Source organism: Leptonychotes weddellii, unplaced genomic scaffold (assembly GCF_054177405.1).
Source record: "Leptonychotes weddellii isolate Sample4059 unplaced genomic scaffold, ASM5417740v2 HiC_scaffold_35, whole genome shotgun sequence".
Lineage (NCBI taxonomy): Eukaryota > Metazoa > Chordata > Mammalia > Carnivora > Phocidae > Leptonychotes > Leptonychotes weddellii.
This window is the reverse complement of record NW_027950585.1, coordinates 1-26,232: the sequence shown is the minus strand read 5'-3', so window position 1 is coordinate 26,232 and position 26,232 is coordinate 1. Positions and strand designations below refer to the sequence as shown.

Below are 26,232 nucleotides of genomic sequence, written 5' to 3'. Positions count from 1 at the left end.
TTTAAATGAATACTTTAAGTTGCTGACTCAGTAACTACTTAAAATATACATTTCAGGAAGCAGGATCAATAACTGCTCTGGACCCTCAAACTAGCACGGTATAGACTTGGAGTACAAGAGGGTGCTCAATAACATTTTTTGAATGAATGAAATAAACAAACGAATTTTTAAAATTGTCACTCCAATCCATCATCTCATCACTAATATTCTACTCTTTTGCTGCACCCCATTTCCTCCCCTCTGGAGCAGTATCCCCCAAGTTTTAGATGTATTTTAAGAAGCATGCTTTTTCAAAGGACACAAGGTGATTTGGTAGAACCAGGACCAAAACATTTATTTAATTGTGTGTGATCAGACGATATGACAGAGGGACACGTTTCATGTGCCATGAAACCTCAGTAAATGCTCCCCTCTCTACTTACCCCCTTGCTCTCCCCACGACATCTTTCTTCTCTAGCCAGTGTTGTCCTTGTTTATAGAGGCCTCGGTCATCAACGGCATTATTGTCTCCTTTGGTCAAAAACTTAATATGTCCATTTTGCCTTAAAAGAGTAAGGGGAAAAAAAAAGAGTGAGGGAAAGCCAAGTTACCAAATACCTTCATGCCATTTGCAAGCACAAAATTCGCTTTGTTAACCAAAAATGCTGTGGAACTGTGGTATTTTATCATCATTCCTAATATCAAAATAATTATCTATTTAACCAAAAGGATGCTGATAGCTGTGTTTATACTAGGGAAAAACTGGAAGCAAGCTGAAAGTCTAACATTCAGGAGTTAAAATATGTAAGCATTGAGGACAATGTTATAGAAGAATAGTTAATGACACTGGAAGATGATACATATTTTATTAAGCGAAGAAAAGATTATAAAATAGCATATACAGTATAATCTCATCTTTATATTTAGATAAACACAAACCACTCATTTTCTGTAAATACGAAGAGCAAAGGAACACATTAAACTACCCCACAGAATATAATCCACAACAAACACTAGGGAAACTAAAGAATAACCTAGTTTCTTCAATAAGTTGTGAGGAACAAAGAAAGTTGGAGAAAGAATTTACAGCTTAAATAAAAGAGATTATAAAGCCTTATCAACCAATTGCAACCAAGGACCTTATGTGAATCTAGATTCAAACAAACTGTTAAAAAAAAAAAGCTTATGACACATTTGGGAATTTGTACAAAGATTGGAAACGTAATGATATAAAGGTATGGTTGTTCTTTTTTGGGGTGTAAGCATGCTAACTGTAGTTATATGTTTTTTAAAAGCTCACTGCTTATGCTTTAGAGATATTTACTAAAATATTTACATATGACATGCCATGATATCTAGGATCTGATCCAAATAATACAGGAAGGAGAGTGAGAAGAGGTGGAAGTCTAAGTGGGGCAGAACTGGCCATAGAGTCATAATGATCGGGACTGGCTGAGAGCACAACAGCAGTTCATTATACCGTTTTGTATACCTCTGTGCATGTTAGAAATGCTGTCTATCTATCTACCTATTTATTTATATTTTATTTTTAAGTAGGCCAACGTGGGGCTTGACATGACCCTGAAATTGCGAGTCGCAGGCTCCACTGATTAAGCCAGCCAGGCACCCCAGAAATTCTCCATATTTAAAAAATAAAATTAGAGACGCCTGGGTGGCTCAGTCAGTTAAGCATATGCCTTCAGCTCAGGTCATGATGCCGGGGTACTGGGATGGAGTCCCCCATCGTGCTCCTTGCTCAGCGGGGAGCCTGCTTCTCCCTTTGCCTGTCGCTCCCCCTGCTTGTGCTCTCTCTCTCTGACAAATAATAAAATCTTTAAAAAATAAAATGAAATAAAAAATAAGAGTAAAAAAGATCTAAAGTGATAGACCAAGGTATAAACAGTGGCCATCTATGGCCTTCCTCAGCTTCTAATTTTTTTCTCCAACGAACATACATTGCTTTTACATGCCAGGGTTTTTAGGAAAAGCATTTTACTTGATCAGGAAATTATTATTTTAATTCTGCTAAAGAACAAGAGTTTTCTAGTAATTTTAAAGTTTAACTGAAAGCAGAGTACATTTTACAGTTTGATAAAGACTATCTTAAAACTAATTCAAGTGAGTTTGGGTTAAGTACTATATAAAGAAGAAAATTAGCCTCAGACTCCTACTGACTAACATCCACTTAGATTCTAAGCCAGAAACTGGCTCACTAGACACAAAATGTGCAGATGAAACTAAATTGGAATGTGTTGCAAACACCAAAAACAGTTAAGTGCAAATAGTCACATTAAAAATGAGATTCTAGTTAGAAAAAATGCAAATATATACAGAGAAAAATAATTCTTAGCTGACAACTCAGCGAGGGAAAGTGTCTGAAAACTTCTGGAGAGTGAAAGAGGACAGGTGCCAAGGGGGCCAGCTGCAAGAGTAAAAGTCAGGAGCACAGGAAGGAAGAGTCTACTCAACCATGAAAACAACAGCGAGCCCATGGAGGCAGAACAGGAACATCAAATTTGAGGAAAGGGAAATGGGGGAGTGGAGAAGCTCCCCAGGAAAGGAAAGGGATGCTACAGGAGACCTGGGCTCTCCTCAAAGACTTGATCTGCCAACAAGACACAAATGTACCCGAGTTCCCCGCTCCGGGATGGTGTCGGGAGAGACCACTAGAGCTGTGTCAAAAAGCAGAGGTCTCCGTCTACGCGCCCCGGCTTCTGTTCGACCCACTGTCAAACCTACTCCAGCACTTCACAGCTCATGGCCCCAACACTGACTGATGGCACACACTTACACAGGGCTCCCCCTTGGCTGCCGCAGGGACCAAATAGTCAACATCATCTATCTCTGAGGAGCTCGACGTGCTTGCAGTGTAATTCAACCATCATAATACCGTGACGTTAGGGGGCAAGAACTAATCACTTTGTAGGTAAGAAAAAGTAAGACCCAAAAAGCCAAATGGGTGCAAAACAATCTCTCTCTCTGTCCAGAAAGAGCAAAGCTGAGGATTAAGTCATTCCCACCGCAAACTTTCTCCTTCCAAACACTTGACCACACACCAGTGTTCACCATCATCAAACCATAATACCTTCTATAATAGACGGAACTTAGTAAGTGCACGTCAGAGGAGGCTATAAAATAAAGTACGAATTTCCATGTGAGAATAGTGTCAGCATTAAGAGGGACTTGACTAGCAAGCTAATGTGAGGAACTACTCAAGAGAATTTAAGTCAACTGACAATATTTCAAAGTGATGTCATCTCTTAAATGAGAACACAGGCCTCGCTATGTGCTAGGTCTTTCCTGACTCATTTCTGTTGGAAGGTAATGGAAAACGAGAGAGTAGGTAGGGGGAGAAGGACTCAAAGAAGAGATGTTTCGATGTTTCGCCATCTGTGGAGCACGTGTAACCTGGCCCGCAGGTGTGTCTCAGCCGTCTTGGAGGAGCCAAGAGTAATAACTCCCCCTTTTCCTTACTAAATTAAAAACATAGTAACTAGACTACAATAAATGCAGGAGGTGGTTGAGTCTTTTTAAAAAACACCATCGAGGGGCGCCTGGGTGGCTAAGTCGTTAAGCGTCTGCCTTCGGCTCAGGTCATGATCCCGGGGTCCTGGGATCGAGCCCCGCATCAAGCCCCGCATTGGGCTCCCTGCTCCGCGGGAAGCCTGCTTCTCCCTCTCCCACTCCCCCGCTTGTGTTCCTGCTCTCGCTGTCTCTCTCTCTGTCAAATGAATAAATAAAATCTTAAAAATAAATAAATAAATAAAAAACACCATCGACAGCTTTTTCTCAATGTACTATTTACTCCTCCAAACTACCTCCTATTGCAAATACTGGAAGTTTCTTAATGTCCCTTACAATATTATTTTGCCTGAGCTCAGCACTGCACTAGAGCTAAGCCCTGGATTACATGTGCTTTCCCACCACCTGGTCAGACAGCTCAGCGCACAGAGTGTGTCTTCTGGAGAACAGATAGGACGAGGTAGTGACCACCTTGGGCACAAAGAACGGATTCAAATTCATGGGCCCATTACCAACACATTAAGCAGTACTTGGCAAGCTGATCTTTTAGTTTAGGGATTCTTCGCATAGGTGGTAATACCAGGTATATTCTACTGTATGTTCATGAGGTAAGCTTGTTACCAAAAACTGTATTGAGTAGATCCCAGTGTTGTACAGGGGGAAAATGTGTATTTATAAAACAAAGAGAGAATTACCCAAAATTTAACATTCTCTGGGTGTTAAGGTTGCATGTGATTTTGTTTGCTGTATTTACCAATTTTATACAGCACCTTATTATATGCTATGTAATAAGACTGTTATAAAATGGAGAGTCAACATATGAAAAAAAGAGCTTTTTATGATATTTTCAAATTTACAAAGGCACTGTACATAAGAAGCAGGTGGAGAAGGAAAGGAGGAATGAGACCAAAGAGAGGTCAGTTGAATGATTCCTACCTCTCTTCTTCTCAAAGTTTAGGATTTTATTTCTTTTTTTTTTTTTTTTAAAGATTTTATTTATTTTTTTGACAGAGAGAGACACAGTCAGAGAGGGAACACAAGCAGGGGGAGTGGGAGAGGGAGAAGCAGGCTTCCCGCGGAGCAAGGAGCCCGATGCGGAACTCGATCCCAGGACCCCGGGATCATGACCTGAGCCGAAGGCAGACGCTTAACCGACTGAGCCACTCAGGCGCCCCAGGATTTTATTTCTTAAAACAATGTTCAGACAAAAGAAATGAGTAACAGTGCAAAAATCAGCCTGAAAATGTTCAGGGCACATTTACCAAAACACTTCATCCGTTCTGGTTGTCATTTAGTCTCATATTTAAGAACACTGTTAACACTACTAAATCAAATGATATTCACAATCAGGTATTTTAGTCTTCCCAAAAGAAAAAAGGAAATTGGAAGCTTCAGGATATTAACTGGATCTGTTATCTAGCCAGGCCTTCAAGCTGAAGGCGTCTCAAGAGTCTAAAATGAAATCACCCAAAACCCTAGATTAGTAGTACCATACAGCTTAAAACATTCAGAATTGTTAAAATTATTTTTAAAATTTAAGGAATCTATAATTGATATGTCAATGAACCTGCCCTAAAACAAGATCAACTGTTTAAAATAAAAAACTCACTCAATTTCAAAGGATTGCACATGAAAACGGGTAACTTTTGCTCTACCCAAAGCAGGGTCTGAGTGTCATTTGATTTTCTCTGATAAAATCAGGAAAAAGTTGGCTCTGCTTTGCTCACAACAGGCAGCGCTAAGAACAAACACCACAAATCCACTTGGAGAATCTGGAAAACACTGCCTGTACTGAATAAACCTTCACAATTCCAAACTAAATTTCTAAAAAAATTAAGTTGTTCCTTCTTAGTCAATAGTAAAATGCCATTTTAAAATTATAATCTTTCAAAATATATACTGAAGTTTGGAAAAAAAAAAAAAAGAGCAGTCCCATCTTTACTTCACCAATGAAGAAAGAACTCTTTTAAACTAGAGTGTTTATGGGGATTTTCATAAAGCAACAGTTGAGGGCGCCTGGGTGGCTCAGTCAGTTAAGCGCCTGCCTTCGGCTTAGGTCATGATCTCAGGGTCCTGGGATCGAGTGCCGCACTGGGCTCCCTGCTCAGAGGGGAGCCTGCTTCTCCTTCTCCCTCTGTCCCTCCTCCCTGCTCTCTCTCACACATGCAAATAAATAAAATCTTTAAAAAAAAAAAAAAAGCAACAGTTGGTAGTTCCCTCTTCTCTAAGTGGAGAAAATAAATCACTTTAGAGGGTGGGGTAAGAATAAGATAATATTTATTTAGGGTTCCTTCATTCTCAAGAACCTAAAATCACTATCTCATTGTTTTCCTTCCCCTCTGTGTGTCCTCCAGGACACCTACCTTTTCCTTCATTTCTTTCTTTCCTTCCCTCCTGAATGTTTTCCTTAACTAGAAATACTACCGATTTGTAAGGGAGGGGGTGAGGAATATGGAGCTGGACAGGGAAGCATAAGCTCAGAACTCACAGATCTTATAATTCATCTTCCTAAACCTCTTAATATTGCAGATAAGGAGATAGACCCAGAGAGGTGAAATTCTTTGCTCATTGTTATGCCCCACCTCCAGGTGATTCTAAAGGTTTTACATATGTCCCTTCTAACTCTAAAATGCAAGAGTCTATGTTTAAAAGAGTAACTTAGATTTTAGAAATTTTCTTTGGAATTTAGGGGTGTCTGGCGGGCTCAGTCAGTGGAGTGTATAACTCTTGATCTTGGGGTTGTGAGTTTGAGTCCCATGTTGGGTGTAGAGATTACATAAAATCTTAAAAGAAAAAGAATTTTTCTTTGGAATTTGAAAAAGTTGATAAATTTATTCTTATTGGATATGTCTGTTAGATTGCCATAAAGTTTTGTTTTGTTTTTTTTTAAGGATTAGGGAGGGCTACCTCATCAATTACATTAGAAGATTCTATTTGGGATCAACCTTTATGTCGTTTTTTGGGGGGTGATACACAGGGCTATGGATCTGGTTGGGAAGTAAAAGGAAATCAAGGAAAACTTCCAGAAAAAGCTTCAGAGAAATAAATGAATTAATAGGTAACTCTTTAGCTTTCCAAATGTTCACTAAACCTTCAGACATTTATAAAAATGGATTGGAAGAAGGACTTAAGGCATTCCCCACTCTTCTTAATCTTCAGGTTATCAAAATTAAACACTGCAAACACTAAAACATGAAAAGATCTTAAAACAGGGAAGACATAGTTTGCACATACTTTTCATGAATCTTCAAGACTCGGTGAACTATAGGAATCTCTCTTCCTTCTATCCTAAAAACAACAATTTCTCCCACTCGGATGGGATCTTCAACACGATTTGTTAAAAAGAGAAGATCTCCTCTATGAAATGCTGGTTCCATGCTGCCACTAGGAGGGAGAGAAGAATATAATAGAAAACAAAGTGTGAGATTAAATTTACTTTCAAAATTACATATTCAACAAAACAATCACAAATATCACCCCTGGAGTATACTCAATACTTTAACAAATGTATCAGCATTGATGTGTGTTGTCCCCAAAATATGGTTTCCACAGACTAATGAGTTATACAGAAGTTTCTTTGGTTATTAGCCTTAACTGACTAGATCCGTTTCAAGCATTACTATTCAAAGGAACTTACTTAAATCTTGAAAAGGGCAATGTTACTAATTCCTTAACCTTTTAAAATTTCAAGTGACAAATGGAATATAAAAGAATGAACTTTATAATCACTGCCCTTATTCTCACCTCATCTGAAAACGCTAAACACATTCAAATATTCAAATGAGAACTGGATCGTCTTCTGCCATTTATAAAGATAAGAGACCAAGATGACCTTACAGTTTTGATTCATTAAGAAGGAAAAAGAGCTCATCAAGTCAAAGAATAGTCAGCTACAGAGATAATGCTTCTGTTATCAACTTATTTTAAAAAGAAAAACAAGAAAGAAAATCAACAACAAATGCAGAGATTTTTGTTTAAGAATTTCAGAAATGAGGAAAGGCTTCAATTCCATGGTAATTAGGACAAACTTCTGGAGTCTTCTCACCTCTCCCCTGTTCTACCCTATACCAAGTTTTTCAAAGATCCTAAGATATTTGCACTAATTAATGAAACTTTTCTTGCTATGAAGAAGTAGCCCATCAGTATTATTTTCTGAAACTCAAGCTCCAGTTTTTAATAATAGATTTAGTAAGAAAAATAGACAGATAAGGGTTAAAATCCAATACAGGAATAATGACAAAGTCCAAACACTTCTGTATTAAGACTCTGGTACCTCAACATAGGGGAATATGGCAGTCGTTCCCAAACTTGTTAGAATCACCTGGGGAACTTAAAAAAAAAAAAAAAATCCCAGAGTCTAGGTTGTAGCTCTAGCCATCTAAATCAGAATGCCTGGGGATGGGAGGCAGACATCAGTATTTTGTAAAGACCCCAAGTGACTCCAATATACAGCAAAAAAGACCCCAGGTGACTCCAATATATAGCAATATATAGGGAACCACTGGGGACACGGATTTTCAGTACATGTTTATTCTTAACACTTTTGTTAAGGTTCTTCAGGGGACAAGGAGTTCCCTTTTTCAGAAGATGTTCAGGCAGAAGACAGGACATGTGTTTGGTGAAAATATTAGAGAAAGTATTCTAAACCTATAGTTTTCAAGTTTTTACTTTGATTTTTAAGATCAGTGACATCCTTTGTTCAAATAAAACCTTGCTCGAAAATTGTATCAGGGCGCCTGGGTGGCTCAGTCGTTAAGCATCTGCCTTCAGCTCAGGTCATGATCCCAGCATCCTGGGAATGAGCCCCGCATCGGGCTCCCTGCTCAGCGGGGAGTCTGCTTCTCCCTCTCCCACTCCCCCTGCTTGTGTTCCCTCTCTCGCTGTGCCTCTCTCTGTCAAATAAATAAATAAAATCTTTTTTTTTTAATTTTTTGTTATTATGTTAATAAATAAAATCTTTAAAAAAAAAAATTATATCAATGAAACAGATAAAAGCTGGGCTGCTACGGTTTAATGACTCATTTTTATTGAGCATTTACTGTGTACAAAGTGCCATTCTAAGTTTTTTTTTAAACAATCTTCAGAATAACTCTATGATGTAGATACTCTTATTATCCTAACTTTATAGACAAGGAGATTGAGGCTTAGAAAGTTGTAAAGTTATAAATCAAAAAAATGTTAAAGGTGAGATTTGAGCAGGGAGTCCAACAGAATCCACTCTCACTGTGCTAACCTGCCTCTAAGCCACTCTAGGATTTTCAGCAGGGAGTATCATAATCACATTTACATTTAAGAAACATCACTTCGGAAGGTACAGAATATGTAGAGGACATTTAAATATTTATTGAATTAATGAGTAAACTAGGAAAGATCAGAAGGTAGACTGACTGGAGACCAGTTGTCCAGGCTATTATTTATAATTGAATTCTTGGCAATCATTAAAAGTGTTATTAAAAAGATGGACACAGGAGAATCTAAGGGGACACATAAAGAAAAGGACGCACATACAGAATTACTTAATCACGTAAGAAGTAATATACATGAAAAAAGAGACTAAAATATATATATATATATATTTTTTAAAGATATTATTTATTTATTTGAGAGAGAGAATGAGATAGAGAGAGCATGAGAGTGGGGAGGGTCAGGGGGAGAAGCAGACTCCCCGCCGAGCAGGGAGCCCGATGCGGGACTCGATCCCAGGACTCCAGGATCATGACCCGAGCCGAAGGCAGTCGCTTAACCAACTGAGCCACCCAGGCGCCGAGACTAAAATATTAATAGTGATTCTATCCCAGAACTATGGGTGACTTCATTCCACTTAGAGTTTTTCTGTGTTTTCAACATTTCATGTAGTGAAAATATATTAACTTTTCCTGATTACAGAAGCATATTTTTAAAGGTCACTACAACAGCCCAGGCAGGAAATGAGGAGGGCCTGAAATAGAACAACAGCATGGAAGACAACTATGAAAGAGGAGAAGAGAAAGAGAAAATGGTAACTTTGATGGCCAATCGGATAGGACAGAAAGGGGTGATCAAAGATGACTCCTGGATTTTTAACAATGGCAACAGAGCAGATGCCAGTGACAGTCACAGAAACAGGAGGAAGAAGAACAGGTATGTGGGAAAAGGAGATGAATTTTACTTTTATTACATGGAATTTCAAGTGCCCGGTCAACATTCAGATGGAGATGTCCAGTGTAGGGTGAAAACAAGAGTCTAGATTTCAGGGAAGAAAGCTGGGTGGAAATAAAAAGATTTAAAAATTCAGATACAGATGGGGTTAAAAACAGTGTGCAGTGGGGCGCCTGGGTGGCTCAGCTGGCTAAGCATCTGACTCTTGATTCAGGCTCAGGTCATGATCTCAGGGTCATGGGATCAAGCCCCGTGTTGGGCTCTGTGCTCAGTGAGGAGCCTCCCGCTTCGGATTCTCTCTCTCCTTCTCCTTCTGCCCCTCTCCCCACCCTGCATGCGCATGCTCGCTCTCTCTCTCAAATAAATCTTAAAAACAAAAACAAAACAGTGGGCAGTGAGAGAACTACTAAAGAAATACACTGGGGGACACTTTTTAAACATTAAATAAATTATTAGTAAACTTTTTACCACTGCCTGACTAAATTTTTAAAATTAATACATCAATTGTAAATTTTATAAGAATTTATATGTAAACCACTTAAATATTTTTAAACTGACTTCAGCTCTATAAAGGGGAAAATAAGTTTTGAATGTTTGCTGAAACTCCAGTTAAAAAAATGAATAAGAAGGTACTTGTCTTTACCTGAAACTAATATAGTATTATGTGTTAAATATTGGCATTTAAAAAATATTTTTTAAAAAAGTTATTTGTCTTTATCCCCCAGTGACTTCACAGAAGTCCTAAAAGTGGATTCTCAGTTAACCTGAATCCTCTGAGGCATATTTAGTTCCAGGTAATAATTATATTCCTCGAAGTTACACGAAACGCAGGCCACCTGGTTTTACTTGGCCACCCAATCATGTCCAGTACCTTTGTCTAATGACTGCTCCTTCTAGTCTTGACCAGATTTTCTTCCACTAGGACCTGATCTCTTTTAATTTCCTTTCTTTATTCCACATCAGTAATCAGGAAAACTTAGTCTATAAATAAACCTACCTGCGAAATAACTTGTCCAAACACCACTTTTAAGCCCCAACTGATATTTTAGATTTTCCAGCCGTAGCAGAAGTGAACTGTTTCCAGGACCACAGTGTTGAACAGGTCCTCAGTCGAATCCCCTGTTCACTCCAACATCCCCAGTTTACAGGTCATTAGATTGTCCTTAAGCATCTCCAGTGAAGGGAACTCAATCTGAAATAATCCCAGAAGAATCTCTAAAAGAAGCCTCTCTGGGCTCTCTACACCTTTTCCCCACGGTGCCAATTAGTGACTTCTCTTTCTGTTAGTGTTTGAAAGTGAAGCTCTCCACTGAATTTAAAACTGTCTGGGAACTTGGGGCCACGTCTCTGTACTCCCAGAGTAGTACATTAAATGCTTTCCCAGCTAATAAAATACATACATGCCTTTGGATCTCTAAAACTACAGTTGGATGTGTTCATTAATAAACACAGAACAAAGGTATGAGTAAGAGTAGGAGTAAGGTAAGAGTAAGACACTGGAGACCCAGTGCCTTGCTGCTGGAACCACTTGTTGCTGAAGTACTTATATCCTAAGATGACAATGAAGGAATCAAACTGATCTTGTTAAGAGTAATGTACTATTATCTACACTCTAGGTAATGATTTATTTTATACTTATATACCGTTATCTCCTGAAAAGATTTGAAACAGCTTATATAATTAAGCCCCAAATTAGACAGAACTATAATGATTCAATTAAACAACCAAGTGGTAATTCTCCAAAAAGGAGTTAGTTACTAAATTTGGTTTTTAAATCACTAGAGTATGAGTTCAAGGGTAGAGAAGGAAGTATGGGGGGCAAAGATTCAGTACTGTCACTTTAAGAGGCAGCATTAATATCTTCAAAATTTCTGAAGTCTGTTTAGAAGTGATATTTAAAGGTCAGCAGGAAACAGGGAAATAATTAGTGATGCTTCTGAACTGACACTGAGAACACGCTGCAGAAAAACTCTTAATTCACGGAGATGATACCTAATCTAGCAAACTAACAACTAAATAGCAGCCCTGATGAATCAAAATGAAGAATGTAAGAAGACAGAATTATTTCAGGAAAATACAGTACATTGACACACTTTCTTACAAGATGTACCAAAAATAAAACTCACATAGTAAACGTTTTGTAGAAAAGTCATGAGCCCTTTGGGGTCTGAATTCTAAGTGCCTAACAAGGCTGTGCATTTCTCACAGTTGAAAAATAGTAACCGATTTTCTTTCAGGCCCTCTTCTGGGAAAGCATAGTTTCTAGAGGAATAATACAATAGTTACTCAATTTCTCAATTTATCTCTCAAGCAATGCCATGTAATTCTATGCCTGGAAAAGAAAAACTGTTACCTGAGCACCACTACAATTGGACTTTCGCTTCCAGTTATGACCATTAGCCCCTTCCAGATCATTAGTGCCGAGGAGACAATCATTCCAAAATTTAGGACTTGGTAATACAGCTGTAAGAACAAAAGAGAAGAAATGAGATCCATAATTATCCCCACTCAAGAAAGCAACTGAGAGTAGTATCAATTTAAAAGTTTCAAAAAAAACCACAAAACACCAAACAACAAAACCTTTTCAGGTAGTACTATTAGGACAACTGAAGTTCTGAGACATTCTTTAAAATACTGTAATAATTATGCCATCAGCATCCCAGCACAGCCCCCTATCCCCCAATAACCCTTCTCCTGTTTGGTCACTCAACGCGCTACCCTTACATAATAACTTATGTTCAAAACTTTTCACAGACGTTATTTCATTTAGGCTTCACCACAATTCACCTTAAGTTCAATCACATCCGTGATACACACCACTGCTTCTCAATTCCTCTAGGACTAACTGTTCTATAACGTTTATCCCTTGAGAACAATGGGCTATTCGCGGCATCTAACCCCCCTCCCTCATCTTACAGTTGAGGAAACTTAGTCTCAGAGGAAATGACTGTGCCAAAGTCATACAGCTTGTTAGTCACATAATTAGGACTTGAAAGCCAGCCTTTTCTGTCTTACTACTTGACAAATTGTAAGATTTTACTTCAATAAGCAGATATGATACCAGAAAGGCATTTCAAGTGAGAGAAATAATGTGAGCTAATTGTGTTGAACTAAGGCGGATAAGAGGATGATTGACTGGGGTGCCTGGGTGGCTCAGTCATTGAGCGTCTGCCTTCAGCTCAGGTCATGATCCCAGGGTCCTGGGATCGAGCCCCACATCAGGCTCCTTGCTCTGCGGGAAGCCTGCTTCTCCCTCTCCCACTCCCCCTGCTTGTGTTCCCTCTCTCGCTGTGTCTCTCTGTCAAATAAATAAAATCTTGGAAAGAAAAAAAAAAAAAGAGCATGATTGACTCATTTTTGTTATTTTAAAAAATAAATGTGCATGTGGACATTCTGCAAGACAACTGTTCTAGTCTTCAAAAATTCAATGTCATGAAAATAAAGGTGGGAGACTGTTCTAGATCCAAAAGGACTACAGACATATCCAAATGTAATGTATAAACTTTGATTGGATCTTGGTTCAAAAGAACAAAATGTATATAAGAAAAAAATCCCAACTATAAAAGACATTTTGGGGGGTGCCTGGCTGGCTTAGTTAGTAGAGCAGCTTGCAACTGTTGATCTCGGGGTCACGAGTTCGAGCCCCACACTGGGCATAGAAATTACTTAAAAAAAAAAAAGAAGATATTGGGGAAACTCAAATATGAAATGATAGTAGGAAATTAGTGTTAATTTTCTTAGATGTGATAACAGTACTATGGTTATGTGAGATACTGCATGCTAGTAGTAGTTAGCCAATTGTAGGAGTTAGGGGTGAACTGTCGTATCTGCAACCCATATCAAATGATTCAGAAAAAAAAATTATATGCACACATAAGTACACAGAGAGCAAATATGGCAAAATGTTAACAACTGTTGAATCTATGTGGTAGCTTACAGGTGTTTGTATACTATTCTTTCAATTTTTTTCAGCTTTACTGAGATACAATTGACAAATAAAAATGTAAGATTGAACTCAAAACCCTGAGATCAAGAGTTGCATGCTCTACCAACTAAGCTAGTCAGGTGCCCCCAAAGTGTAAGATATTTAAAGTGTATAACATGAGGGGGTGCCTGGGTGGCTCAGTTGGTTAACTGTCTTAACTCTTGATTTCGGCTCAGATCACGATCTCAGGGTCCTGGGATTGAGCCCCACGCCAGGCTCTGTGCTGGGAGTGGAGCCTGCTTGGGATTCTCTCTCTTCCTCTCCCTTTGCCCCTCCCCACCCCTCTCCTCTCTCAAATAAGTAAGTGGATCTTTAAAGAAAAAAAAAGTATATGACATGAGGATCTGATATATGTATACCCTGTGAAAGGGTTCCCCCATGGAGTTCATTAACATATCCACCACCTCGCATAACTGCCCCTTCTGGCGGGGGGGGGGGCGGGGGGGGAGGTTGGGTCTTTTAATTTTTCTTGAAACAAAGGTATAGAAAAAACTGGAAGAACATAAATATGTGAGTGGTTACATCTGGGGCTACAATACTAGCCAATTTTGTGTCATTTTGTTTATCTGTATTTTCTACTTTTACAAATCATTTTTATTTCTATCGAAATATAATTCAAAACCCAGCAATTATCCTGGTCATGGGAGGCCGCCCAGCAATCATTTTTGTCTCTTTTAGCTATTTCTTGTGCTTTTTACCCTCATGCTTCTAAAAACTAATTGTCACTCCTATTTTTATAAATTTGGAACATCATCCATTAACTACCTATTATGGTAAGAATTTTAGCTCTGGAAGGATACACAAGAAACAGGACAGTGGCTGTCTCTGAAAGAGGAATCAGCAGTTGAGGTGAAACCAAAATACTTTCCAGTATATACGCTTCACGTTTTTTTAAGTTTATTTTCTTAAGTCCATGTTAACGGCCAGAATATTATCTTTCTGGCACTCCAATGAAGTATGACACAGTCTATCGATATAATCAATGTCGCCCTCAAAGGACGAAAATAATGAACATTTTCTAACAGACACAAATATTTCCTATTCTTTGAGTAATGGAGTAGTATGAGCATACGGGTATAATCTGATACCTAGTTTGACATTCCTCTGCGGACATTTCCTTCCATTTACAGGTGAGGAAACTGAGGCACAGATAGGCTAAGTGATATGCTCATAGCTGCACAGCTACTGGCAGGCAGAGCAGTAACTATTAGGACTCAGGTCTCCTAAATTCTACCTCTTCAAGATGGTAGTTTTTTTTTTTTTAAGATTTTATTTATTTATTTGAGAGAGACTGAGAGACAGAGAGCATGAAAGGGCAGAGGGTCAGAGGGAGAAGCAGACTCCCTGCTGAGCAGGGAGCCCGATGCGGGACTCGATCCCGCGTCTCCAGGATCATGACCTGAGCCGAAGGCAGTCGCTTAACCAACTGAGCCACCCAGGCACCCCAAGATGGTAGCTTTTTAAAAGACAAAAAAAATGGTCCTGTTACTCAGAAAACAGAACTGAGGAAGTGGAGTGGGAGAGGTCAAAAGTAGGAAAACTAATTTCTAAGAAGTAATTCTGGTCAACCAGTGGATAAGCAGACAGGAATTCAGCTGAAGGCGCTACTTTCCAAGCTTTTGATCCTGAAAAGTTACCTACAGTATTGCACCCCAATCCTGAACCTCTGAGGGAAGGGCTGTGAGATTCCACATAAGCTACCAAATATAAAATATAGCTCCATGATTCCTTACCTGGGGGTCAGATAGGTTTCATATTTAAAAATTGGCCAGATTTTGAAAAGGTAATCCTTGCAAGTACACATATTTACATAACACCCCTAGCAAGGTCTATGGCAATATCCCATAATCAAGCATGTTCATATTTCTGCAGCAAAACTTTAAAAATTCACACTGAAATAATTAAATCTAAAAATAGCTACATATCAATCAGTTCAGGTCTGTTTCGTTGATGAAAATCTTTCCATTTTTAGAAAGGTACTGATGTAGCATTGTCAGAACAGGTGTGGGATATCTAATAACTATTCTTTAAAAGAAAAGCGAAAGACAAAAATTACAACTTCCTAGGTCCCTGCAAGGAGGCCACTATTCTACCCATAATTAGCCTTCTCTTTTCCCTCAGACTTGTAATCCTACCTTTCACTACAGAGTCATTGTTGTGAAATTTATCTAATCACTAAAACCACCCCCATCATTCTTATTAGTGAGAAAGAGGTTAAAAGTCCCTCACTATGTACAACCGGTATGTTCCTTAAAATGTGCCTACTTGCATACTGCGAAGTCAGTCTGTGAGCCCAAACCTACACAGAAGCACACTATTTGCTGAAACAAATACTCTATCTGAGCAAAAGTCTGAAAAATGTCATATTCTTCTCCCTTTCTTTTCTCCCCTTTTTCCTACCAACAGTCTTTATTCAAAAGACAAACACATTGCCTCCCTAGCTCCTCCTTTCTTTACTACTACATCTGAATACTTATGAATATACATGATACAAAAAGGGCTGTCTCCTGGTATTAGCAGAAATAAGGTGGCAGCTACCTAACCTCATACCATTTGGCAACATCATGCTAACTATTAATAAGACATTGTGACATATGTAGAAGAACAACCACAGAAGTGAATAGCTCTCTTATTGTTTCTAAGAAGTAACTGGAACAATATGCTCTTCAATGCTCAAGGTGAAATTAGAAAAGAATGTTATTAAAACCAATCAAAGCAGTGCCTTGGGTGGCTCAGTTGGTTAATCGTCTGCCTTCAGCTCAGGTCAGGATCTTGGGGTCCTGGGATCGAGCCCCACGTCAGACTCCCTGCTCAGGGGGGAGCCTGCTTCTCCCTCCGCCTCTGCTCCTCCCCCTGCTCATGCTCTCTCTCTCTCAATTAAATAAAATCATAAAAAAAAAAAAAAGCAGAGCTCTTGGTAAGTATGGTACGGGAATTTGTGTGTGCTATTTTATTTTTGCAGTTTTAGGAAGCAGAACCCTCCCCTACAAGTTTTGTGACAATTTAAAATACACTGTAGGGGCACCTGGGTGGCTCAGATGGTTAAGTGTCTGCCTTCAGCTCAGGTCATGATCCCAGGGTCCTGGGATCGAGCCCCACATCGGGCTCCTGGCTCAGCGAGGAGCCTGCTTCTCCCTCTCCCTCTGCCTCTCTCCCTGCTCATGCTTTCTCTCTCTCTCTCTCTCTGTATCTCTGTGTCTCAAATGAATAAATAAAATCTAAAAAAAAAAATAAAAAAGGTAAAAATAAAAATAAAATACACTGTAAGTAATAAGTAACAAGAGAAAATTCAGCAAAATAAAAGCTGACAAATTTAACAGCCATAATTTGGAAGTTATGCACTGATAACTATATAGTTATCAAATACACCATTATATTTCCTATTCTTGCAAGAGATATCTGAAGTCCAACACATAGGTTATTTTCATAGAAGTCACACTTCCAGCAATCAAGCAAAGACAGAAGTGACCATGGAAGCAAAAATGTGTCTCAGAGCTACAAACCTGCAGTTGGCCTAAGTTTTCAACTCTTATCTTAAGACCTCAAACTAAGAGATTCATCAATCCATAACCACAATTCTCCTGCTTCTTAACTCACAGAAGAGGATGCGATTAGACGCTGGGGTATTAGAGGCAGATACCTTGACAGCAGCTAGAAGTAAAACTGATGGTGTTGGAAAAACTGAAGCATGTTCAGATTATCTGCCGTTATTATGGCCCAATAAAGTCACTGATGGTCCCAGTGATGATCTTAAATGATAATAACAAAACAGAAAATCCTGAATAGTCTAAACAATAATATCAATAACAGTAAGACAAGTTTCATTTACAAAAATCTGTTAAATCTTTTGGGATGCCTGGGTGGCTCAATCAGTTAAGCTTCTGCCTTTGGCTCAGGTCATGCTCTCAGGGTCCTAGGATCAAGCCCCGCATTGGGCTCCGTGCTCAGCAGGGAACCTGCTTCTCCCTCTCCCTCTGCCCCTCTCCCCTGCTTGTGCTCTCTTGCTCACTCTCTCTCAAATAAATAAAATCTTTAAAAAAAAATTGGGGGGGCACATGGGTGGCTCAGTTGGTTAAAGCGGCTGCCTTCAGCTTAGGTCATGACCTCAGGGTTCTGGGATCAAGCCCCGCATCAGGCTCTCTGCTCAGCGGAGAGTCTGCTTCTCCCTCTCCCTCTGCCTGCGGCTCCCCCCTGCTTGTGCTCTCTCTCTCTCTCTCTCTGTGTCAAATAAATAAAATCTTAAAAAAAAAATTTTTTTTAAAAGATAATTGACTAAAGCAAAAATAGGGGCACCTGGGTGGAGCAGTCGGTTGGACATCCAACTCTTGGTTTTGGCTCAGGTCGTGGTCTCAGGGTTGTGGATCCAGCCCTGCTTGGGCTCTGCACTCAGCACAGAGTCTGTTTGGGATTCTCTTTCCCTCTCTTTCTGCCCCTCCCCAGCTTGTGCGTGCTTTCTCTCTCAAATAAATAAATAAATCTTAAAAAAAAATAAAGCAAAGTAACAATCAGGTATTGTGGCAACATGTACAGAAGTAAAATATACAATAACAGAAAGGCTAGAGGAGGGGAAATAGAAATATATGACTGTAATGCTCTCATAGTATTCATGAAGTCATTTAACATAAGTTGAAGATAGACTAAGATAAGTTAAAAAAAAAAAAACATGATGGGGCACCTGGATGGCACACTCGGTTAACCATCCGACTCTTGGTTTTGGTGTGGGTCATGATCTCGGGGTCATGAGATGGAGCCCTGCATGGGGCTCTGCTTGGGACTCTCTCTGCCCAACCCCCTCGTGCTCTCTCTCTCTCTAGAATAAATAAATCTTAAAATAAAAACCACATGATAAACCTTAAAGCAAACAAATAAGGTATACCTAACAATATAACAAAAGAAATAAAATGGAAACATTCAAAAAAACTCAACTAATCCAAAATAGGTAAAAAAAAGAGGAATGGGGAACAATAAACAAAAGGGAGAAATAAAAAAATTAAGATGGGAGATTCTTAAACACATTAATAATCACATAAAATATAAATGACCTAGGGGCGCCTGGGTGGCTCAGTCGTTGAGCGTCTGCCTTCAGCTCAGGTAGTGATCCCCGGGTCCAGAGATCAAGCCCTGCATGGGGCTCCCTGCTCGGAGGGAAGCCTGCTTCTCCCTCCCCCACTCCCCCTGCTTGTGTTCCCTCTCTCGCTGTGTCTCTGTCAAATAAAAAAATAAAATCTTTAATAAATAAATAAATAAATGACCTAAATATTATAAAGGTAAGTACTGTCCAATTAGATTAGAAAAAAAAAAAAGCTCAATTATACACTGCCTACAAGAAATGCACTCTAGGGGGGCACCTGGGTGGCTCAGTCGTTGAGCGTCTGCCTTCGGCTCAGGTCATGATCCCAGGGTCCTGGGATCGAGCCCCGCATCGGGCTCCCTGCTCGGCGGGAAGCCTGCTTCTCCCTCTCCCACCTCCCCTGCTTATGTTCCCTCTCTCGCTGTGTCTCTCTCTGTCAAATAAATAAATAAAATCTTAAAAAAAAAAAAAAAAAAAGAAATGCACTCTAGGGGGGCCTGGGAGGCTCAGTCGTTAAGCGTCTGCCTTTGGCTCAGGTCATGATCCCAGGGTCCTGGGATCGAGCCCCGCATCAGGCTCCCTGCTCCATGGGAAGCCTGCTTCTCCTTCTCCCACTTCTCCTGCTTGTGTTCCCTCTCTCGCTGTGTCTCTCTCTGTCAAATAAATAAATAAAATCTTTAAAAAATAAAAAAAAGAAATGCACTCTAAATATAGATACAAATATTGTAAAAGTAAAAAGACAGGAAAACACATCATGCTAATATTAATCAAAAGAAAACTAAAGATAAGACAGACGGATGGAGTGGTTATGTTAATAAATACCACACAAAGCAGATTTTATAGTAAATAATATTACAAGAATCTAAGGGTCATTTCATAAAGAGGTGAGTTCACCATTAAGACATAATCCTAAATATTTATGCAACTAATAACTTCAAAACACAGGAAGCAAATACTGACAGAACTTCAAGTAGAAACATACAAGTCCACAGTGATGGTTAGAAATTTCCAAACCCCAGGACACCTGAGTGGCTGTCAGTTAAGCATCTGCCTTCGGCTCAGGTCATGATCCCAGGGTCCTGGCATTGAGCCCCACATCAGGCTCCTTGCTCAACAGGGAGCCTGTTTTTCCCTCCCTGTCTCCCTCTGCCTGCTGCTCCGCCTCCTTGTGTGCACGTGCGCTCTCTCTCTCTGTCAAATAAATAAATAAAATCTTTTAAAAAAAAGAAATTTCCAAACCTCTCTATCAATAATTGATACAGCAAGACAGAAAATCATTAAAGATAGAGAAAATGTGAACACTTCTAAACAATTTCACCTAATCGGTATTTACAGAACATTTCACCTAACAGTAGATACACATTCCTTTTAAGTATACATAGAACGTTTACCAAGATAGACCATATTCAGGACCACAAAATAAGTCTTAATAAATAGAAAAGGATTTGAATTATGCCAAGTAATAGTATTCTCCAATCATGATGGAATGAAAACAGAAATCAGTAAGAGAAAGATAACTGAAAACCACCCCCTCCCCAATATTTAAAAATCAAATAACAGGCTTCTAAATAACCCGTGGTAAAAGAAGAACTCAAAAAAGAAAGTATTTTGACCTGAATAAAAATGAAAAGACATTAAAATCTGTGGGATGCACCTAAAATGCTACACAGAAGGAATTTTATAGCAGTAAGGCCTATATTAAGAAAAAAAGAAAAGTCTCAAATTACATGTTGTATTTTTGTTTACACTCAGTTCAAATTATTTTGTAACTTCTCTTGTGATTCTCCTTTGACCCATGGGTTATTTAGAAATTGTTTAATTTCCAAATATTTGTAAACTTCCTAATTTAAGCTTCTTCCTTAAAACACTAGAAAAAGCAAATGAAACCCAACATAACTCACTCAAAATGAACATTGAAAATAAGAGGAGGGGCGTCTGGGTGGCTCAGTCAGTTAAGCATCTGCCTTTGGCTCAGGTCATGATCCTGGAGTCCCAGAATCGAGCCCCAGGGATAGAACCCCACGTCAGGCTCTCTGCTCAGGGAGTAGCCTGCTTCTCCCTCTCCCTCTGCCCCAGCCCCCTTGTTGTGTGCTTGCGCTCTCTCGCTCATGCTCTCTCAAATAAATAAAATCTTAAAAAACAAAAATAGAAAAATCAGCAAGGATATAGAAAACCTGAATACCACCAACAAACTAAACATCTAGAAAACACTGCACCCAACACAGCAGAATACACATTCTTTTCAAACACATGAAGCATTCTCCAGAGACCAGGCCGTTGTCATATAAAAAAGAGCCTCAAGTTTTAAAAGATTGTAATCATACAAACTATGGTCTCCAACCACAATGGAATCAAATTAGAAATCAGCACTGGAAAGAAATGTGGAAAATCCACAGATATTCAGAAATTAAACAACATTTTTCTAGATAATCCATGGGTCAAAAAAGAGATCACAAGGGAAATCATAAAATATTTTGAGAACTGAGTGTAAACAAAAACAACATATCAAAATTTATGAAATGTAGCTAAAGCACTGCTTGGAGGGAAATTTATAGCTTTAAATACATATATTAGAAAAGATCTTAAATCAATAACCCACGATTCCACTTTAAGAAACTAGAAAAAACAGCAAAAGCAACCAGGAAAAGAAAATATAGTTTAGAGCATAAATCAACGAAGTAGAAAACATATAAACAATAGAGAACAAAATCAATAGAAGTCAAATTCGGAGATGGAAAGGAGAAGGGTGGTTGCCAAGGGGCTGGGGGGAAGGGAGAATGGGGAGTTTTTAATGGGTACAGAACTTTAATTCTGCAAGATGAAGAGTCCTGGAGATTGGTTGTACAATGTTAATGTACTTGACACTACCGAACTCTACACTTTAAAAAATGGTTGAGACAATACATTTTATGTGTATTTTATCACAGTTTTTAAAAATTATGCTAAATGAAAGCAGGCAGCTGCAAAAGATTACATTTGGGATGATTCCATTTATACAAACTATCCAGCTAAGGCAAATTCTAAAAGACAGAAAGCAGATTAGCAGATGCCCGGGGCTGGCAACAGGAACAGCCTCAACTGTAAAAGTGCACAAAGGATCTTTCTGGAATGATGGAAATGTCTTAAAACTGGATTGTAGTGATGGTTGCACAACTCTATAAATTTACTGAAAAACATGAACTATTCACTTAAAATGGATGAATTTTATAAGTTATATGTCAATAAAGCTTTTCTTTTAAAGCACACACACACACACACACACACAAAATAGAAGCAAACAGGGTGGGAAAGGCCTCAGAATAAAGGAAGTCTTTTTAATTGACCTGAAGTCCAGAAGCTATGAAGAAAATATAGGTAAATGTGACTACCAAAACAAAATAAAAAAGCAAACAATAACCAAAAAAATCCTACAACTATGCATGGTGAATTACACTATTAGTCAAAACACAGATAATCTGAGAAAATATTTACCATATATAGAAACAAAAGACAAATTTTCCTATAAACAGCTCTGAGAAATCAGTAAGAAAATAACCACCCAAAAAGGAAAATAGGCAAAGGATTATGAACTGCTAGTTCATGGAAAATGAAGTAAAAATGACTCCCAAATCATATGAAAATACTCTCAACCAAACTCAGAATAAGGGAAATACAAAGTAAAACTATCCTGAGGTACCACTCTTCACTTACTAGAACAGCAGAAACCTAAAAGTCTGAAAGCACACAATGCTGGCAAGGCTATAGTAAAAAGTCACTTTCACTTTTTAAATTTTTGAACAATGTAAACATAATATCTATTTAAACTATTCATTACAAGGGGGCAAGGGTGAGCCCACAAACTTATTTCAACTACCTTACTTGTCTTTCTGAGGCATTTGGCACTTGATTAACTTTCTTCTAACTCACTCATCCCTTGGTTTGTTATGTTGGACCCTCAATACAGGTGTTCTAAGATCCAATCTTTGTCCTTTTCTCTTCCCATCCTGCATAAAATCTTGTCTCTTCATGGCTTCAATTACAACATATATGCTGATGACACCCAAGTCTCTATCTTCGTATCACACCATGTATATCCCCTACGTAAATATCTTCAGTTACTTACTGAAAATCACCCCAGTGTTACGGACACTTTGTATTCAGCAGGTCCAAAGCCAAACTCAACCCTTTTCTTCAAATCTCTTCCTCCTTCCACACTCTCCAGCATAGCGGCTGGTACCATCATCTGCCCAAGGCCTCTGGATTTCACCTCCCCAACATCTTTCACATCCAGTCCGTTGGCTTTACTCCTGTGGCTACTGCTTTATCAGGTCTTGTTTCCTCTCATCAAGACCATTAAAATAATCTGACAGTTCTACCTCTAGACTTGCATCCATGTAACTCATCTGCCTATATATTATTTTTGTAAGGTGAAAATGAAATTACTGTACTGTCTGCTCCAATTTTTTTTTCACTACTTACAAAGTCTCAACTCCTCAGTGTACAGGCCTTCCATGATTTGGCCCCTGCTGCCCTCTCCAACCTTACTGCTTGCTACAAGTGATATTCCAGGCTCATGACCAAAACTAGCTTACAATGCAGTATATCACAGTCCCTTAACAATGCTACTACATGTAGCAATAATCAGAACTACAAGGGACATTTTTTTTTTTTAAAGTAGGCTCCACTCCCAGCATGGAGCCCAACATGGGGCCCAAATTCACAACCCTGAGATCAAGACCTGAGCTGAGATCAAGAGTTGGGGCACTTAGCTTACTGAGCCACCTGGCCCTCAGGACATATTCTTAGTTAAGTCTGAATGATGAGAATCAGGGGTTAGGTACCCTGTCTTAGTAAGACAATCATCAGCTTCTAGCAATGCCAACTTAAAAGAGGCTCATTCCATGTTTTTGTGACAATTTCCTATCTCTGAGGGCCCCTGCAGCAAGATGAATAAGACCATGAGGTATGCTTTTGGTAACAGGGCCTACTTGAGGGCTACATCAACTCTAGAGCTTTCTATCATAATCTGGTCAAGGGGACCCTTGACTGGCCCTCCATTCCAGAGTAAGCTTGTTTACTATATTAATGATATTGCGCTGACTGGACTTGGCAGTTGAACCTCGTGACCTAGACTCCTTGGTAAAATATGTATATGGTCAGAGTGTGGGAAATAAATCCCACAAAAACTCTCCTCCCAATGAAAACTCTTGGGGTCCACTGGTCCCTGCTACGATATCTCTTCTAAGACAAAGGATAAATTACTGCATCTGGTTCCTGCTACCACTAAGAACTTAAAGCCTAGTGGGCCTCCTTGGATTTGGGAGGCAACATATACCTTATTTGGGTGAACTACTCCAATCTCTTGTCTAGTAAACCCACTTTGAGCCAGTTTTGAGTAGGGCTCCCCAACAGGTCCAACCTGCCATGAAAGCCGTTCTAGCACTTGGGCCATATGACCCAGATCTCATGGTGACTGAAGTATTTGTGACAGATAAGGAGCCTCTGGCCATTCTCTATAGGTTAAATGACAGCACAGACCTTTGGATCAGGGGCAAAGCTATGCTATGCTCTGAACTATTCTCTTGAGTCATAGCCTCTAGCTTGTTACTGAGTTCTAGTAGAGACCGAACACTTGACCGTGGGTCACCAAGTTACCATGTGACCTGAACCTCGCGGCTTGAACTGGATGCTGCCAGACACCAAGCCATAAAGTTGGGCATTCACACAGTACTCCACCATCAAGTGGGAGTGGTCTATACAAGTCTGGGTTTGAGCAGGTCCTAGAGACATAAGTAAACTGTATGAGCAAGAGACTCAGACACTCATGGCTCCTGCTCATGTTATATTGCTTCATATCTCTCATCTTATACCTTTTGCCTCATGGGGAGTTCCCTATGACCAGCTGACTAAAGAAGACCTTGGGCCTGGTTTTTAGATGGTTCTACATGAACCATCTAGCACCAACTGAAAACAGCTGTGGCATTACATGCCCATTCAGGGTTGTCCACAAGGGACTGTAATTAAGGGAAAACCCTCCAAAGCACTGAACTTTGAGTGATATAACAGTTGTTCATTTTGCCTGGAATGAGAGATGGCCACAGGTGTGGATTTACACTGATTCAAGAGTGACTAGCAGTTTGGCTGGACGGCCAGGGACTTGGAAGGGAGATAACTGAAAAGCCGGAGACAAGAAGTTTGGGGAAGAGATATGTTGAATGAGCTCTCCAAGGAGGTATTTAGAATGTGGAGATACCCAGGTCCCATATAAATGTTCACCAAAGAATGACCTCAGCAGAGGAGTATCTTAATACTTGGGTAGATAAAATTCCCTATTCTCTGGATATCAGTCCTCCACTCTGCCCAGCTACTCCTGTCTTGCTCAATGATCAAAGTGGCTGTCTGTAGCAGCCAAGTTGAAGGTTAGCAACATGGATTTTCACTCACCAAAACCAATTTGCTTCTAGCCAATGATGAGTGCCTAGTCTGCCAACTACAAAAAATCAACAATGACACCATTCCTGATACTGGTTCACTTCTGTCATGGGAGGGGCAGCAATTTCTCCTCACTAGAATATATTCTGGGTATGGATCTGTCTTCTTTGTCCTTGGTATTTGTCAAAACCACCATCCGTGAACTTATGGAATGCCTTATTTCCTCATCATGGTATTCCATACAACACTGCCTGTAACCAGGAAACTTATTTTATGGAAAATAGAGCACAGCAGTGGGCATATGGGTCATGGAACTCACTGGTCTTACTATGTCTCCCATCACCTTTAAGTGGCCGGCCTGAAAGAACAGTGGAAGAGTAGGCTAGTTACCAATTTATTGTCTCTGAGCTCCAAATCTATCCTTGTTATCTCAACAAATTCTTTTCCAACTGGCTCAATGATGTTAAGTTTTATTAATAAAAGGCATGGGAGGACCACTGCGAGGTGATCAAAAGGCTTCTCCTGTCAGTTCCATGTTTTTATTTCACACGGTAGTGAGTGGATCTGTGTGCAGGTCTGATAGTGCTCACTTCAGTGACCATCACAGCCTGGCTCCTGCCCACACGATCTCTGGCAAGTTTCTCAGCCTCCCAGCAGGCCACTGCTATGGACCAGCTCCAGCTCACTGCCATGCAAATGTCATTGCCATGGCAGATAAAATGTTCTTGTGGAGCCACACCCTCTCCAAAGAGGTCTGAATCTCAGGCTTGGGAGAGGGTTTGGAGAAAGGTATTTTCTTATTTCTTTCCTTGTCCACTTCCTCATCCTAGAGGGTAGCAGCTGTTTTCTGTATATGCTATTTCTGAACCTCTTATGAGTGCTCTTTTACCCATTTTTAGTAGTTAAGCATCTTTTACTAGTTAACAGTTTTTTTTTTTTTTTTAAAGATTTATTTATTTATTTGAGAGAGCGAGAATGAGAGAGAGTACATGAGAGGGGGGAGGGTCAGAGGGAGAAGCAGGCTCCTCGCTGAGCAGGGAGCCCGATGTGGGACTCGATCCCGGGACTCCAGGACCATGACCTGAGCCGAAGGCAGTTGCTTAACCAACTGAGCCACCCAGGCGCC

The 26,232-nt window shown here is 39.6% G+C and overlaps 1 protein-coding gene across 1 annotated transcript; it reads right to left on the bottom strand.

The window, feature by feature from the left end:
* Window positions 1-305: 305 nt before the first annotated feature.
* LOC102738792 (signal peptidase complex catalytic subunit SEC11A) lies at window positions 306-18,091 on the bottom strand. The gene is made up of 5 exons (XM_081810723.1): window positions 17,918-18,091; window positions 17,265-17,373; window positions 11,993-12,102; window positions 6,736-6,885; window positions 306-542 (listed from the first exon to the last, which is right to left on the bottom strand). Exons 3-5 carry the CDS (start codon window positions 12,073-12,075, stop codon window positions 419-421), a joined length of 357 nt encoding a protein of 118 aa, XP_081666849.1. The 5' UTR covers window positions 12,076-12,102; window positions 17,265-17,373; window positions 17,918-18,091; the 3' UTR covers window positions 306-418.
* Between the last annotated feature and the right edge of the window lie 8,141 nt (window positions 18,092-26,232).